The 17,374-nt window shown below is 59.1% G+C and overlaps 2 protein-coding genes across 3 annotated transcripts; one reads left to right on the forward strand and one right to left on the reverse strand.

The window, feature by feature from the left end:
• Window positions 1-47: 47 nt before the first annotated feature.
• DBNL (drebrin like) lies at window positions 48-13,009 on the forward strand. Its single transcript, XM_085322522.1, has 14 exons — window positions 48-79; window positions 379-434; window positions 2,560-2,672; window positions 3,268-3,342; window positions 3,851-3,997; window positions 5,204-5,281; window positions 5,817-5,968; window positions 7,108-7,162; window positions 7,431-7,505; window positions 7,629-7,731; window positions 8,527-8,682; window positions 10,306-10,412; window positions 11,575-11,680; window positions 12,219-13,009. The coding sequence occupies exons 1-14, from the start codon at window positions 48-50 to the stop codon at window positions 12,356-12,358; spliced, it is 1,395 nt and encodes a 464-aa protein (XP_085178648.1). The 3' UTR covers window positions 12,359-13,009.
• Window positions 13,010-13,516: 507 nt separating this feature from the next.
• CAPG (capping actin protein, gelsolin like) lies at window positions 13,517-17,357 on the reverse strand. Of its 2 annotated transcripts, none has more exons than XM_085322523.1 (10): window positions 17,245-17,357; window positions 16,728-16,829; window positions 16,471-16,643; window positions 16,035-16,189; window positions 15,173-15,340; window positions 14,943-15,092; window positions 14,756-14,848; window positions 14,238-14,370; window positions 14,054-14,142; window positions 13,517-13,982 (listed from the first exon to the last, which is right to left on the reverse strand). In XM_085322523.1, exons 2-10 carry the CDS (start codon window positions 16,748-16,750, stop codon window positions 13,917-13,919), a joined length of 1,050 nt encoding a protein of 349 aa, XP_085178649.1. In that variant the 5' UTR covers window positions 16,751-16,829; window positions 17,245-17,357; the 3' UTR covers window positions 13,517-13,916. The 2 variants fall into 2 exon arrangements, with proteins under 2 accessions (XP_085178649.1, XP_085178650.1); XM_085322524.1 differs by having other exon boundaries at window positions 16,728-16,849.
• Window positions 17,358-17,374: the final 17 nt, after the last annotated feature.

Genomic DNA, 17,374 nt, shown 5'->3' on the forward strand with positions numbered 1-17,374 from the left:
ATGTGGGGGGTACAGGGGCTGTTTGGGGAGATGGGCGTATAGGGGGGATGAAGGTGGGGGGTACTTGGGGGGACAGGAGGTGGGTAGAGCGGATCAGACCCCCAAGAGCTGTGGGGGTATACGGGGGGGGGAACGAGAAGTCTGAGGGTCTCTGGGGCAGGGAAGTGGGGGGTCCGGGAGGATTGGGGCTGGCGAGTGGCGTGCCGGCGGCATCCCGCGCGCCGGGGCAAATCCTCGACGGAACGGGGCGGGAAGAGGCCGGGAAAGGCCGGGGGGGGCGGGGGTGGGGGGCGCAGCGCAGAGCCCCCCCGTCCCCGGCGCTGTGCGGAGCTGGGGAAACGGCCCGTCTGACTCGAACCTTTTCCGCCTTGATTTTAGGGCTCTGTTTACGTATGAAGGCAACAGCAATGACCTGCGAGTGGCGGGCTCCGGAGGTGAGCGCGTCCGGCGCCCCGGATTTGGGATCGTTTGCTCCGGGGCTGGGAATAAGGGATATTCCCCCCCCCTCCTCGCAGCCCGTTCTCAGTGGCGGCGGAGAGGGCAAGAGTGGGCACCTGGGAACGCAGGCTGCTGCGGGGTTTTTATTTTATTTTATTTTATTTCATTTTATTTGTGCACATTTTTGAGTGAGGGAAGCAGGAATCGTCGGAAAATAGAGAAGGGGCTCGAGAGSCGGGCGCTGTCCTTCCTTCTCCTTCCCTCCCCCGTGTTTTTATTTTCCTCTTCTCGAAGAACGCCCAGTTCGGCCCTTGTACCTTTTTCCTCTTTTCCTTAGAGCGTGTGTTAGGTCGCAAGCAAGGGTAACGCGACGTGAAAAAGCGCTGTGGAGCGCTTCAAAGCTTGGCTTCTCCTGCCGGCAATTTCAGCTTGCAGCTGATAAAGCATCTTTTCTTTCATTCCCTGCTTTATGGGACTTTTTATATCTGGTTGCTGGTTCCCACACACGCACTTCTTAGCGTAAAGCTGAAGCTGTTGAAAGGCTGCACACCCAGGCAGGTTTCTTTGCTCTCTGGATTTGCATCCTTCAGCGCTCGGCTCTGCTCCCTCCCTGGTTTCCTTGCGAGCTTGCAAGTGTGTTTCTCCCCCCCCCCCCGCAGCCGCCGGCGCGTTCGGCAGCTCGCCCAGCACTTTGCTGCCTGGCCGGGCTTAGGTGAGATGTTTCGGGGGCCGATGCAGCTTTGCAGGGTCGAGCGAGCCGCGTGGGCTTGGGCGCTAAGGCTTTTTGCTCAGCCCCAACCCGGCGCCGTGAGGTTTGTAATCCGGATGGGAGGCGGACACGGCGCCGTCGGTGCCGCGCTCGGTGTTGGTCGGAGCCCCGAGGTCTCCGCAGAGCTGGGTGCTTCCCGTCCCGTCCCTCCAGATAAACATTGACCCGGCAAAGACGCAAACCTGCGGGAATGTCGCCCTGGGAAGGTCGGTCTCCGTAGCGAGGGTTTCCCATCAGTCTTTCAGGCTTAAACTTTTCGGTCGGGCTTGGCCTTGGAAATCGCTGTGCCGAATTTAGAGACCGAACGTAAATATTTAATTATGGAGGAGAAAACGATCCTGCTGCAGTGCGGCTGCATGAAATTGCTACCAGTGTTTGGGGGTAAGCGAGGGTTTGTTTTCCAGTAGTTTAGGAGTCAGAACAAAGTGAGGTTGTAGCAGGAATCTTTGCCGGAATTTTTTTGAAATGAGAGCGCCTGTTTCTGTGTTTCCCCTCCTTTTCTGCGCGTTTGTTTTGGCATGCCGTTTGAGAGGGAGCGACGCTGTGGGCAGTGGTGCAATGTAGCGCTTTCCAGCCGGGCCTTTGCGCTCGCCCGTCTTGCTCAACCTCTGTGCCGAGGCTTTCAAAACTGAGCGGAGCTCATCCCTCCGCAGCTTCTCGAGACCGCTCTGATCCTGCTGGGACCAGCAGCAGGACTCCCACTGAGTCCTTATTTTTATTTTTTATTYGCCGCGGAGGCGCTCGCTGGAAGATCCTGCAGCATGGTTTCGTGTAAGAACTTGCGGGCAGAGTTTGTAGCCATCTGCTCCGGCTTTGATGGGCGCGTGAACGTCTCTAGCCCGAAGCGCGTGACCTCTGCATTTGCTTTTCTACACCTTCGCTTGAGTCGCTGTTCTGGACCCAAGAGCTTTGAGTACGCATAGCAGCCAAGGTCCTGACTATGTCCTTTTTGAGGAAGAGAAACTCTCGCTGCAAAGGCTGCTGGAGATGGGGGTGTGCATGAGAGCAGGCTGAGGCTCAGATCACATGCAAATGAGAAGCTAAGGGGAGGAGTAGGGAAAACAYGTGATAAGAGGTGTTTGGCATCGGTTGATCGTACTCTTAGAGCAGGACAGGTCCTAATGCCCCTGGGCTTGGTCACACAAACAGCAAAAGTCTCCAGCGAGCCAGCAGCTGGGAGGCTGCGACCTTCACGGGCTCGGCCGTTCTCGCCACACCGGCTGCCTTGAGATGCCGTGAGATAAGTCGTTGTGGTTTGTCCCCTTCCCCGGTGCTTGCCTGAAGCTCCGCTGTGTTGGCAAGGGCTACGTCTGCTTGCTTCACCCTCCCTTCTGCTTTCTCTCCTGGGACAGATGGTGGCCTGGAGGAGATGGTGGAGGAGCTCAACAGCGGGAAGGTGATGTACGCCTTCTGTAGGGTGAAGGACCCCAACTCCGGCCTGCCCAAATACGTCCTCATCAACTGGGTGAGTGGGGAGGGACCTTCTTCTTTCACAGGGGGGACCTGCTGTAAGTAAATGTTTCTCCTTTCAGTTGTCTCCTGAATTGTAGCTGCCACGTGCTCAGCAGCCAACACATTGAAACCCTCCACCAAGTTGTAATACTGAGATGTATCATGTCCATTGCTGTGGCTGCTGTCTGCTCTWAGAGGTCTATAAATGACTGAAAGGACCTGTTTGGAACAGGCTGAACGAACTATTTGAAGATCAGCAGGAGCCTGGTGCTCTCTTGTCATGCAGCCGTCGTCCCTTGGCAGGGGACCGGTGGCTTCCCTCYGGGCAGTGCTTGCTGCAGCTCTGTATCGTTTTAGCTCCTGCCGCAGCACGCGGCTGGTAGCTCTGCAGATCGGCGGGGCRGCCGAGGGAGGCTGCAGGCGCCAGGGTCGGATCCCATCCTCTGCGTCCTGCCTCATGCCCTAACCTTGCTCCGAGCGGCGGCCTCGCCGGAGCCCTCAGCTTGGCTAGCGTTACGGTCAGGCCTAGACCGGAGCACTGCTGCTGTGAAAGTAGTCTGGGACGGGACTTTTTCCAGTAAGGAGGTCTGGATGGTTTCTTTTTGCAGACTGGTGAAGGTGTGAATGACATAAGAAAAGGAGCCTGCGCCAACCACGTCAGCACTGTAGCAAACTTCTTAAAGGTCTGTTCGTCTTTTCGTTACACCTTTTCGTTACCCCTCCCCAAATCGGTGTTTGTGCTGCCAAACCGCATGGTTTGTGCTGCTCCAAAGAGGAGCCCGCTTTCGAGCGGCATCGTGGCGAGGAGAGGTTTGGGAACGTTGCCCTCAGCTTTGGCTGTCTTATTAGATGCTCCAAAAGCAGTAGCCTTGGCTTTTAGTGTCTTTTGCACCAGGAAAGGAGCAAAGAGGAGCCATGGAGGTATTATCGTTTCTCTTGAAATGCTGCTGCCTCTCCAGGCCCTTCCTTCCTTTGGTCTTTCCAAATGGAGCCAAGTTAGTTAACTCCACGTAGCTTGTAACTCRGTTGAGTGGAAATGTTAGAGCTAGCAGTGATTGGTGACCTCCCTTTGACACTTAAACCCTTTTCCTTCGTTCAGGACCTCCAGGAGCACAGCTGGGACCTGGCAAAGTCACGATTGTGGATTCAGTGGCCTCTGGAGTCACCTCTCCTCCYTTTTTCTGTGCTCAGGGGGCTCATGTGACCATAAACGCTCGTGCCGAGGAGGACGTGGAGCCCGAACTCATCATGGAGAAGGTTGCCAAGGCTTCCGGGGCAAACTACAACTTCCACAAAGAAACCAGCAAGTTCCAGGATTCAGGCCCTCAAGCTCCGGTGGTGAGTTTGTTGCCTGGGAGCTTTCACAGGTGCCGCTGGAGAGCTGCCTGCAGCAGTCGGTAGGGCCATGCAGTACCTGGGGCAGCCTTGACYCCGCAGCGATGGGGTGAAAAGGCCTCCGTGTTCTTTGACATGGCAGCAGAAGCCTGGCTCATTTTGCCCAGGGCTATTTTCTTTCTCTGGCTCCTTCTGGAGTGAATCAGAGCAGGAGAACTGAGCTGAGCATGCCCTGGGATGGTGGGAGTACTCCTGCACCTGGACACAGGTGAAGTGTCCCCTTTCTGTCAATATGGAAAACTTCCCCAAACTTCCTTTCTGTCAGTATGGAAATGTTTTGTAGGAAGATTTTTTTTTAAAATACAAATGCACACACACACAAAAAAAGTGATTTCTCAGCTGTGCAAGGGAGAAAGTCGCTTACAAATGTGTCTAGTTCTGACTCACTTGGCCCTGCTCTGAAGTGTGGGCAGAGAGCAAACCTGAGCTGCGCAAGACCCGCGTTCTCCTCCTTGCCCTGTTTTGGTGCAACGATGCCAGGTTTCGGTACGTCCTGATCACTTCTTTGCTGGCTGCTCTGGCTTGACCTCCTCTGCAGTTTAGCAACCTCATTTTTTTCGCTTGAGGCAAGATGAAACCGAGCTTTGGAAGTCCCCGTTCTTGGTAACGTGCAAATCTTTGGGTTTTGGCCAGTCTTTGTTTAAAGTCTAGGGTAAAGCATCAATTTATAGCAACTTTAAAAAGAGACATGGGCKCTGCCAAACCAAGCTACGCATCTCAGCCTTGTGTTGGGAGAGAGTTGGTTTTGCAGTTACATTCTTTTATCACAAAATATCTCTTTTCCTTTCGTTGCTAAATGCCTTCTATTGATCCCGTCGCACGGCAAAGCCGTGCTCCTCCAGCGCGTGTTTATCGGGCTTGGTCCTTTCCCATTTGGGCACTTTTGGCCTCTGTCCTGCCTCGTTTTGCCTTTATAAAATGCACTTTTCTGTGCTCAACTCAGGCTCTTAGCTCTGCGGAGCTGCAGATCGCCCCAGGGCTGGGCGCCCCTTGCCAGGAAAAGGGGGAGAGGGTCTGGCCCTCCYGCAGTGGCTTCATCAGGAAGCTTTGGGGACACGTCTCCGCGGAGCGAGGCTGAAGGCAGAGGGCTACCTCGCCAGCCGGCTTGTGATCGCGCTCACGTGTGCCTTTTTCTCCCCGTCCCTCCAGGGCTCYGTCTATCAGAAGACAAACGCCATGTCCGAAATCAAGAGAGTCAATAAAGACAATTTCTGGGCTAAAGCTGAGGTGAGTGCCGCGGCTTTTCTTCGGTGGCAAGGCATGAGGGAGACAAGGTGTTCGGATTTAGCTGAGGATTTTTCTCTTCTCTCCGGGTTTGGGCTCTCCTGGCTCACCGCCGAGAGCTTCCAGCTCCTGGGAGCAAGAAGCTGTTGCTCTCCCTAGAGAGGAGGCCGTTCAAAACTGCGTAATAGGAACTTGCTGAAAGCAGCTTCTCCTTCCGGGAGAAGTTCTCGGTTTCTCTCCTCTCGTGGCCTCAGGTCTCCAGCGCGGCTCGGGCCGTCCTGGCTTTACCTCCCCGCTGGCCGCCTTTGCGGTTGGGGCGATGGTCGTCGGGAAGCAGAGCTGCTCCCACCGAGCTGACGGGACCKGGGGGGGTCGTTTTACGAGGCAGCAGCGCGGCGCAGAGGGTGCCGCGCTCCTCCRGAATCGCCCCGTAGATCTGCCGTGCTGCCTGGTGGCACAGCCCGGCGTGCAGAGAGCCGTGGGGACTTCACGGAGCTGGCAGCGTGGAAATCGCGACCCGATGCTTGTCTCCCCTTAGAAAGATGAGGAAAACCGCCGGCTGGAGGAGAAAAGGAGAGCAGAAGAGGAGCGTCAGAGGCTAGAACGAGAGCGTCGAGAGCGGGAGCTGCAGGAAGCAGCCASCCGAGAGCAGAGATATAAAGCGAGGTCCAATGAAATCGAGGCCCAGAAGTGAGTCCCTGGCGCAGGCGGGCGTTGGTAACGCCGATCGGTGSCCGATGGGGTCCGCGCACCGCGCGGCGGCTCTGGCTTTTGGCTAATTTCTCCGGTGCCTTGCCTGGCTGCAGTTCCAGGAAATCTCCTTTGAGGTGGCAGCTGTTCAGGGGGACCAGGCTCGACTTGCGTTGAGGCACGCTCAGCCTGTTGGCCTCCGCAGCACGCTGCCTTGCAGCACCCTCAATCCGCTGATCCGAGCCTCTTGATAGGACCCGACGTGCTGTGCAACCAGCATGTCAACCTGGTCCTGCGTGAAGGTGGCATTAAAACAAGTTGCGTTAGCGTTCGTTAGTCTTTCTAGAGTTGTGGTTGAGGTTTGGCCTGGTGGGACTACTGGTCTCATGGGTCCGTGGGAACTTCTGGCTGGGTTTTCTCCAATAAGTTCCTCAGATGGAGAGAATATCTTCTTGGCTGAACTGCAGATGAGCTCGGACGCTTGTCCAATTCACCCAGGAGTGTCCCAGCCCCCTCTCTTGGATCCTGTGCCCAGGATCGAGTTCCCCCCGACTTTGCAGTGTGCTTCTGGAAGATGGCATTGAAACCACCACTCGTGGCCTGCCGGGGGCCGGCTGGTGTAAAGTCCTGTGCCCTGTGGAGGGCGGGAGGCTCATGCGGAGACAGGCGTTGTGCTTCCGTCTGCTCGTTTCCTTCCTCTCCGACCCTTGGCGGCGTCCGAGCGAGCCCTGTTAGGTCGTGGAGCTCGCTTCTGCGAGCAGGAACGGGCACTGCCTTCCTGTTAGGAGATCCGATGGGGAAATCTGCCCAGCCCCTCGGCGCCGGATGCTCTTTTCCGTACCCTTGAAGGAAGAAACTTCCCTGGTTCAGTTCCTCTCTAAAAGCRTTTGAAAGCAGCTCCTGCTGCTCTGATCCTCTCTCATCGCCGTTCCCTCCTGCCCAAAGAGAGGRTGGTTGCCTTTGGTGACCCGGCACATCTCCTGGCAAGGGGCAATGCCCTTCCTCGCTAGCTGCCTCCGGGAGGAGAAAGGTTGGTCTTCCCTGCRTAGCTGTGGCTGCGGGGAGATCCCAGAGCTCGGCGGAGCGGAACCGCTCGCCCTGCCTGTTGGTCAGCTGCAATTTGGTTTTTCTCACCCCAGGAGATTCCAGCAGCAGCAGGAAGCGGAGAACAGGGACAAGGAGCAGCAGCAATGGGTGAGGTTCGGCGTTGTCCCGTTCGGCGAGGCTCCTCACCCGTGACGGAGAGGAGCTGAGCTCCGCCGCCGGAGCGGCTTTCCGGGCCGAGCAGCCGGTTCGCGCTCCTGCRAGGCGAGACGTGAGCCGCGGGCAGGTGCCCCGCACTGCTCCTCCGGGCCTCTCCGCGTCTCTATTCCCATTTCTCCAGCCGCGGAGGATGGATGGAAGGGGGGGGGGTCGCCATCGTGCCTGCGGTGGGTGCAGCAGCCCCTCTCTTGTACCGCAGAAGGAGCAAGCGGAGGAGTATGAGGCCAGGCAGCGGAAGGGCTTCAAGAGGAGCGAATCGGTGGAGAAAGCCCAGGTAGGTCGGCGAGGAGCTCGGGTGCTTTGCCCYGTCCGTGACGGCTGCCGCGCGGGCTCAGCTCCCGCGCCGAGGCGTCGCTCGGGTTGACCTGGGGGCCCCGGGCGCTTTCCTTCGTCGCAGGAGGCTGCGTCGCTGATAGCGCAGAGGTCCGTGAACCCCCGGGACATCTTCAAGCAGAGAGAGAGGTCCRCGCCTGCGGAGGCGGCGACGGCTTCCCAGCCAGGTAGGGAACGGCGCCGAGCGGGGCCCCGTGCCGGCCACCGGAGAATCCGGGAAGCGGCTCCTGCGGGGGAGAAACGTCTCGACGCCCCATAAATCCGGGCACAGAGGGTGCTCCCGAGGCTGGGCTGATAACGCGGGGTTTGGCAGCACGGGTCTGGGATGCYGGCGTTGCCCAGGAGCTGAGCACTGACGGCTCTCATCACACCTTGTGCTCTGCACCATGGGTGCCGGATGTTTTTCTCCGCTTGCGGACTGCGCGAGATTTTAACCGCCACAACTGAAGTCTTCTGCTCTTGGGCTCCACTGCTAGAAGCTTAAACTTTATTTTTCATTAATGCAAATTAAACAGATTTAAATTATAATTATTTTTGCCAAATCCAGAAAGGAACCGCTCTTGTAACCTATCCCAGCTGCCATAAATTTCACTTTTTTTCTAAAAGTTTTCTTTTTGCGCTGGGATTTGAACCCAGCGGGTCTGCACGCCAGTCTGACGTTCCAGACGTAAACCAGGCAGCTGGGAAAACGAAAGCCAAAACCGTAGTCGAGGAAGTTGCTGAGAACACGTGGCGCACCTGAATGCGTGTCTCCGCCTCGGTTAGCTTCGGCCCCTGGAAAGCAGCCYGAACCAGATTAGAACAAGTGCTTTTAGGTTTGCGATAGGGCCGCAGCGATTTCTTTTTCTCTGTTTTTTTTCTTTTTGCCTGCTGCCCGGGCGACTCCGCCRAAGAGCAGGGCGGCGTTGCCCTCGCGAGCCAAAATGCCCGAGCTCATTTAGGCCGTCCGACTTCTTTCCCAGGCAAGTTGCGCAGCCCTTTCCTGCAGAAGGAGCCCAACTCGGCGCCGCCGCCGCCTGCCTCCCCCGTCTCGTCGGCCGCGCGGGACGCTCCGTCGCCCTCCTTTGCCCACCCCTCCGCTCGGGAGACTCCTCCGGCCTCTCCGGGAGCCGCAGCAGGTGCGTTGCTTTGGGCTGTGGGCTTTGCTCCTTCAGGTAGGACCTGGAAATGTCCGGGTCACTCTGCAACTTTGCTCTTCTTCCCAGTGTTTGCGTGCTTCAGTAGGGCGAGAACAAATYCTGTTTAGGCCAGAGACTCTGCGGGTTTTCTCTCAAGCCAGAGGGACCTGTCAGGTCTGACAGCCATCCTGAAACTGGAAAATGAGGCGTTATTGCTGCCTGGRGAAGAGGTCCCTTGATTTCCCTCTCGGACTTGCTAGGAGATTCTGCAGCCAAGGGGATGAGAGCATCTCCTGGCTGAAACGGTGAGATTCAGCCCTACGGACCGTGCGCGCCCTGTCCAAACCTCTCGTTGCAAAACCGAAGGACGGAGCTTTGAAGCTTCATACTCAGCAGTCGGCTCTAGCACTCGTAGTTGGTTTGGGCAGGTRGTTGGGGTTGAGTTCAAGCGCTGCAGTAGAGGCTAGAGGATTTTCAGGCGCTCTTCAAGCAGGGCACGCCGCTCCGCGGGCTGCAAGTGGGTGCTGCGCCCCAGCCCRCTCCATCTCCCCGGGTGTTGCTGCCCTCTCTCCCAGCGCTGGGGTGCCCCGGGGGCTGGAAAGAGCAGGGTCTTTGCGTGGCAGCAAGGTTGCTGAGAGCTTTCCCTGCGTGCRGTGGGATGCCCTGTCCCCTTTCTAGCATCGCAGGTGGTTGGGGCGTGAAGAGTAAGTCTGGAGAAGGGCTGGTTGTATCCAGAAGGTCTCCTAACGTGCCGCGGGTCACGTGTGGGTAGAGTCGCTGGGCAGGCCTGGTCTGTGGGTCCCTCTTCTCCTAGGAGAGCTGCGTGGTTTAATGTCCCTGCTAGCTTTAATGCCCCAGCTAGGCGGGCTGCTCGCTGCGCTCTGTCCTAAGGCGGCTCTGGAGCTTTGTGTTGGGTGGGAGCGAGCAGATGGCCTCTCTGAGCTGTCTTTTGCCCGTTTCTCAAATGTAGGCGGTTAAAACCCAAAGACCTGAGCCCTTCTGTAGGATTGCTTCAGCAAAACGCTTCAGCCTGCAACGAATCCCCTTTGGCGAAACAAACCCAGCGTTGTTTCAGACTGGCCTGTTGCTGCTTTCTCAGCAACGTTGTGCTCTCCACCACCAGCCTCAGCCACTAGGTCACAGGGACGAGACTGGGGACTGCTGAGCTCCGGCTGCCCTTGGGTCTCAGTCGCCACTAGATGCTGCTCTTGTCCGGAGATTCTGGAAGGCGGAAAGGATAGAGCCAACCCTTCTCCATCTAGTCTGATGCTCACCGCAAAGCAGCCGTTAGTTTGTCTTCTGCATTTTGGGACAGGGAGGATTGTTTGGCAGAAAAAAAAGCCCTGATTCATAAGTTCATCTTGGACAAACGTATTCTCTTTCCCCTCRGAGATCCTGGATCTCTCCTTCGTCCTTCTTAGCTTTCCCTCAATCCGTATTCTCCCTCTCTCTGCGTTTGTGCTCGAYGAACTCGTCCCCTCTGTGAGGCAGGAGACCCAGGCAGCGCGYAGTGAACGTCCGGCTCGTTCGTGAGGTTTCGTGGCTCCTCAGCCTGGTGGTAGAGACAGCGAGAAGTTTTGGTGGCAGGTTCACTCTCGTGAGACACTGCGCGTCTCTTCGCAGGGCAAGACGCCGGGTACAGTCCGAGCGTGCCGGTTTCCCAYGCGGAAGAGGCAGACCTGTACGAGGAGCCGCCCGACGACGCGGCCATCTACGAAGAACCTCCTCAGGTTGGTGGTGGTACGCAGGGGAGGATGTCGGGGCGCGTAAAGGACTCACCGGGGTCCTTGTGCAGAGGAGCGTGGCTTTACCCCATCTTTTAGGACTCTGTGTAAAGTCTTGAACCCCCTTCTAAGCAAATCATCTCTTTGCGTAGAGATGTACCTTCCGACCGGCGCTCAGAGCCTCTTGCGTCATGTCCAAACGCCAACGACGAGAGCTGCTGACGCTGAGCCCCATTTATCGATCCCCTCATCTAGACCGTGTGGTTTCTCGGGCTGGGTTTTACTGCACGTTCCCTTGAAGCCCTTGAGGAGGGGTGAAGAGCGGAGACTCTCTCTAGCGCATTTGCAGTCCCTGCTCCGAACGGGCACGTCCACGAAGAGCGCTGCCAAAAAAACCTGGCTGTTCTCAGCGYGCTCTGTCAGATTCGCCAGCGTCTAGTGACGGGCTTGGGTCATGCTACACTATTTCCCTTGGGGGATGTGGTAGCYGCTTGGCTTTCTCCCCACTTTTCAGCCACCCACATAACTGTAAACACTTCAGACACACTTTATTCTCTAGTTGTTGAATTCATCTGCAAGGGTCCAGCCAATTCAAAAGGAACGGGCGATGCGCTGTACGATTGCATAAGCCCTAAGCCTTTCCAGACAAAACAGAGGTAAAAAGCCAGCCGGTTTTAAAACGGCTTGAGGTCCCAAAGTAGTAACGAGGGGACGTGTTTTGCATCGGAAGGGTGGCCGGAGAGAATCCCTTTGGGATCGCTCTGTCGCCCGGTATCGATGCCTTCCTCGAAGAGGTTGCAGGTTTTCTTTGCAACGACCGGGAGATGGGGTCGGTGCAGAAATAAGTAGCCTTGCAGTCGCATCAGTAACCTAGCGTGGGTTGCTCAGAAAATCTGACTTTGGAGCTTGTCCAGCTTAAACAGGAAACAGGCTTAAAAGCGGGGGTAAGGAACCACTATCTGCAGTTAAAATCCCAAAGGATGTGCATCAGCTTCCGGAAGGGTTGTCTGGTTCCGGTTTTAGGTTTAGTATTCTTTTTTCTGGGTGCGGTGATGTAGAAAACGTCGCTCTGAGTTTTGCCAAGGATGTGTTGGCAAGGGAGCGGCGCCCGGCGCCGGCATTTCGCCCCCCACCTTGACGCCCTTCTTTGCCTCTCCCCGTCCTTTAGGAGCAGGGTGACGGTGCCAAGTACGAGTATCCTGCCGAGTACCAGCAGACGCCGGACCTGACGGGGAAGGGGCTGTGCGCTCGGGCGCTCTACGACTATCAAGCCGGTAGGACCTCCGGGCTTTCGGTTTTTCCCCTGGTTTCCCGGGGTTTGGGTTGCCCCGAAACGGGATGCACACGCGTGTGCGTTTGCTGCCTCCGGCCCGTTCCCCTGGCTAAAGCCCGAAGGAAGACGCGTCGCGGAGCTGCTGGAGCATCAGATCCGGAGCAGCGAAAGCAAGCGCGGGAACCCGACGTCTTTCCCTTCCGCTCCCTCGACGCCGCTTCCCTCCTCTGCCTCTTTTTGGCCGGATCTTCGCGGCCTTTAGTTCGCGTTCGACGGCGGCGGAGCTGAAACCGCCGCAGTTTCCCCTCGCCTTAAAAACGCCGGTGGGCTGCGGAGAGGCAGAAGGCTCCGGCGGGGATGCGGCCCGAGGGAAGCTGGCTGGGTTGGGAAACCGAGGGTGGCTTCGACCCCCTTGGCTGGCTGGCGGCGAGGGGGGACGTCCCCGGCCCCGAGACGTCCCTGGGGTGGGGGGTCACCAGCAGCGCTGGGGCGGCTTTTTGACGCTCTTTCCCCCCYGCCGCGTTTCCCTCCCCTTTCAGCCGACGACACTGAGATCTCCTTCGACCCGGAGAACATCATCACCAACATCGAGATGATCGACGAAGGCTGGTGGCGCGGCTACGGGCCCGACGGCCACTTCGGCATGTTCCCCGCCAACTACGTGGAACTGATAGAGTAAGAGAGCGGCGGGAGCCGCTCGCACCCCGGCCCCCGAAACGCCGGCTTCCGACCCCGACTCCGCCAAGCCGCGTGTGGCTTTTCTTTCTTTTTTTTTATTTTTTAAAAAATCTTTTTTTCTTTTCTTTTATCCCCCCCCAAGTGAAGTGCCATTGCCCCGCTCTGCYGGCACCGGGGCCGAGCCGGGGCGCTGCTCTCCCCCAAAACCCACCGGCGGGCTCCCAAGCGGTACATCCGAACGGGGACCGCGGCCAAGTACCGCAGCCTGCCCTCGGAGCCCCCCACCCCCCAAAACACAGCTAGGGGCCGCGCCGGCCCCCAGGGCAGCTCCTTATTCCCCTTTATTTTTTTAAGGAAGGAGGGTTTTTTTCCCTTTTCTCCCCGCTGTCGCTAGCTGGAGAGGGTTTCTCAGTCCTTCCCGCTCCCCAGGGCGATGCTTCGGGGCTTTGCGCGGGGTGCGGGCAAGCTTCGGTGCAGGGGCGATCAAGCAAGGCCAAAGTGTTTTGAGGTTCTTGGGGTGTGGGGGGGTTGGTTTGGGGGTTTCTTTTTAAAATGGGAAGCTCCTGGTGYGAGCGCAGGATCCATCTCCCCTCCGTCACCCCCAAAATTCACTGTGAACAAGGAAGAGCCCAGTCCGGCTGTCGCAACCCTCCCTCGGCCTTTTGTGGTTTGATTTTTTTTTTTCCCTCGGCGCCGCTTTAGAAATCATGGGTTTGGGGGGGGGGTTAATTTTCTTCCTTAAAAAGACGCCAGTGGTCCAGGTGCTCGTGCACCAGCACACAAGCTGCCCACCCTGTCCAGCTCAGCACTTCCCAAAATCTGGTCCCTTGGTTCTTCTCTCTTACTGCTTTTGCTATATATATATGTATTTCTTTTCTTTTTTCTCCTTCTCTTCCCGTTTTGCCAAAAATGTCGCATCGGGCGTCCAGCTCCGTGATGGAGCCAAGGGACTTTCGGGAGGGAGTTGGGATTTGCTTTGGGCAAGGAGGTTTTTAAGCCAGGAAAATCATCCCGGAGGCTGCGTGGAGCTTCCGGCTCCATCGCGTTCAGGATCCGCCAAGGTGCTGAGCACATTCGGGGACCTCTTTGTCCCCAGCCCTGCTGTGTCCCCTGCTGTCCCCAGGGCCGGCCCCGGTCCCAGAGCAGCAAGACGCAGGACTCAGAACTGCTTCTTTATTCACCAGGGCCTGGGTGCAGGATGAGGGCGATGGCACRGGCATGGAGCTGGCATGGGCATGGGGTGGGCACGGACATGGTGAAGGCATGGGAGGGGTGGCGTGAGCAAAGCATGGGCGTGGGGATGGCATGGACATGGTGTGGGGATGGGCATGGCGTGGGCACGGCACGGGCATGGAGATGGCGTGGGCTTGAGGGTGGCACGGGCACAGCATCAGCACAGGCATGGAGATGGTGTGGAGATGGCACAGGCATGGAGATGGTGTGGAGATAGCACAGGCATGGAGACAGCATGAGCATGCAGAAGATGCCAGCACAGAGCAGGGGAAGAGGCGTTGCTGTCCTGGACCCAGCACTGGTGGCCCCACATGGTGGCTGGTCCCTCATTTCCAGCTGCTGAAGAACTGCTTGAAGAGGGGGCTCTCGCGGCCCTGGGGCAGGATCTCCACCTGCACAACAGGAACGGGTGCCATGGCCATGCTGGGCCCCATGGACACCCTCACCCCAGCTCGGCACCCACCTGGGTCCGGGGCGAGTAGCCCATGCGGGCGATGAACTGCTCGGCCACCTTGAGGGCCGCCTGGCGCTCCTGCTCGTTGGCCTTGCGCCCTGTGGAGGGGGACATCAGAGCTGGCCCCGGGGCACCTGGGAGGCACCTCAAGGTGGCCCCCCCGTCCCCTGCCCTCACCACCCGCAGCGGGCACCTTTCCACACGAAGATCTTGCCGCAGGCACCGTTGTCCAGCACGAAGCAGTCGTCGGAGCAGAGCAGGGTCTGGCTGAAGGGGCTGCTGGTTGCCACCTGGGTCAGGTCCATGCGCCCCGTAGCGTCCGACACCTGCTCGCGGCCGCGGCGTCACCGTGGGACCACCATGATGTCACCCAGCTGGGCCTAGCCTGGCGGCCTCTCTGGACACCTTGGTAGTGTCCCATGGCTGTGCCCAGCCTCGTGCCCCCCCCCATGGCCACTATGTCATCCCCTGGCCATGCCCAGCCCCATGTCTCCTCCCAGTGCCACTACGTCCTCCCCTGGCCATGCTCAACCTCATGTCTCCCCCCCAGGGCCACCACGGCATCCCCTGGCCATGCCCAGCCCCACATCCTCCACAGGGCCACCACAGCATCACCCAGTCRTGTCCTGCCCTACATCCCCACCAAGGCCACCATGGCATTCCCTAGCCATGCCCAGCCCTGTGTCCCCTCCAGGGCCACCACATTCTAGCCTTGTAGAGGACAGCCGCTCCTGCGTTCCTCTGGTCAGCTATGACATCCTCCTCAGGGCTGCCCTCCTGCAAGGTGGGTTTGGGACCCAGCAACTGGAAGGGGAGAARAATGGGGACACCCTAAAGCCACCAAGGCCAGCATGTGGGGACACCTGGGTCTGCTGCCACCCCGSTGTGCCCAGTGCACCTGGAGCATCTCAGGGGGCTCCTCGCCATCAGCCACGACCTCCACGTGGGCCTTGCCGCGTCGCTCGTCGTCCCGGATGGCAGCGGCCAGGTCCTGTGCCTTGTTGCGCTCCAGCACGTTGGACTTGGCCCCACACCACACGAAGATGTTCTAGGGGAACATGGAGTGGGACTGGTGTCACCAAGCCGGCCCAGCCTGGTGCACCACGGTGCCGGTGGCCCCGGACCCACCTTGCCCAGGTCAAGGATGAAGCAGTCGCCTGTGTTGAAGCTGGCCCAGCTGAGGTCCCGCTCGCTGGCCCGGATGTTCCTCCTGCCCTTCACCTGGTAGAGGCGGCGCACGGGGTCCGAGGCGGTGGCCGGGTGTGTGCTCCTGAATGCYGAGTCCACGCCGCCCTCCTGGGGGCACGGGGCAGATGCTGAGCACCCGGCCAGGGATGCCAAGCACCCATCAAGGATGCTGAGCACCCAGTAGGGATGCCCAGCAGCCTTCGTGATGCCCAGCACCTGATGGAGGTGCTGGGCACCCATCATTGATGCCCAGCACYCAGCAGGGATGCTGAGGACCCATAAATGATGCTGAGCACCCATCGAGGATGCCAAGCACCTTGTAAGGATGCCGAGTTCCCGGCAGATGGGCTGAGCACCCAGCAGGAATGCTGAGCATCCAGAAGAGATGGTGAGCACTGACTAGGCATGTTCAGCACCCAGCAAGGGTGCTGAGTACCTGGTAGGGATGCCGAGCACCATAGGGGATACTGAGCACCCGTTGATGATGCTGAGCATCCAGCATGGATGCTGAGCACCCAGCAAAGATGTTGAACACCCAGTGGGGATGCTGAGCACCCATGGAGGATGCCAAGTACCTAATGGAGATGCTGAGCACCTTGGTGGGCATGAATAGCACCCATCAAGGATGCTAAGCACCCACCAGGGATGTTAAGCACCCAGTGAGGAGGCTGAGCACCTAGTGAGGAGGCTGAGCACCCAGCAAGGATGATGGCCACCCGTGGAGGATGCCAAGCACCCACCAGGGATGCCAAGCACCCAWGGAAGTTGCCGAGCAGCTGGCGGGATGGCCGGGGCTCCGTACCTGGTACTTAACGCCGCGGGGGAAGTACTCCATGAAGACGTCGGACTCGTTGCCCTGCACCTCGCGGTACTGCACGGGGCGCTCGCCCAGCAGCGCATTCAGCTGAGTGGAGAGCAGGGCGCAGGCCCCCTGCTCGTCCGGCGACGAGTCCCGCCCTGGGGGGGGGAGGTGGTGGGAGTGGGTGGTGGAGGTCTCCTGAGCGCGCCACGTTGCCATGCCGTGCTGTGCCATGCCGTGCCACACCACACCATGCCATGTCACGCCAAGCCACACCACACCGTGCCACGCCACGCCGCACCACACCATGTCACGCCATGCCACGCCACACTGCGCCATGCCATGCCATGTCACATCATGTCCGGCCATGCCATGCGACACCATGTCATGCCATGCCACACCACGCTGCACAACGCCACGCCACGCCACCGCAGCTCACCGATCCAGAGGTGCAGCTGGGCTCGCTCGTCGGGGCCGTTGTACAGCACCAGGTAGGAGTCGCCCGAGCAGAAGACGCCGGYGGCGGCCTCAGGCACGGCCACGGGCCGCAGCTTCTCCACCCGCCACACGTGCAGGCCGGGCTGGGTGGCGGCGGGGCCAAAGGGGGAGCCGCTGCGGGGGGCGAGGGGTGGCCGTGAGCGGGGGGGGAGGTAGTGACTGGGGGCAGGGGTGGGGGGGACGGGAACGAGGCGGTACCTTTTGGGCAGTGGTGTGTACATGGCGAGGGTCAGAGTGCGGTGGCCTGACGGACACCCCGACGGACACGCTGAAGGACAGACGGACGCCCTGATCGACACCCTGATGGAAAGACAGACACCCTGACAGATARACAGACACCTCGGCAGACACCATGAAGGACAGATGGACACCCTGACAGATGGACTTGCTGACAGATTGATGGACAGACAGATGGAAAGATAGATGCCCYGACAGATAGACAGATACCCCAACAGACACCTGGAAGGACAGACAGACACTCCGGTGGGTCCTCCCCCCATGGATAGATAGGCTCCTCGAGGGGCAGACAGACACCCCAATGGATAGCTGGACACCCCAACAGACAGAGAGACACCCCGACAGATAGACAGATGCCCTAATGGACACTTGGATGGAAAGACGGACACCTCGATGGACACACAGACCCCTCCCACCCCTCTCCGACAGATAGCCCGCCACCCCCAAGGGACAGACAGCCTGACCGAGAGGTAGCCACCTGGACAGACGGCCGGACACCCCGAAGGCCGGCCCGAGACCTGCGGGGCGGCGGGACGCCTGCAGGAGCTGCCGGGGCGGAGAGCGGCGCGCCCCGACGGGCGGCGCCCTGCGCGGAGCCGGGCGGGGCA

Source organism: Rhea americana, unplaced genomic scaffold (genome assembly GCF_003343005.1).
Source record: "Rhea americana isolate MKP2758 unplaced genomic scaffold, rheAme1 scaffold_780, whole genome shotgun sequence".
Lineage (NCBI taxonomy): Eukaryota > Metazoa > Chordata > Aves > Rheiformes > Rheidae > Rhea > Rhea americana.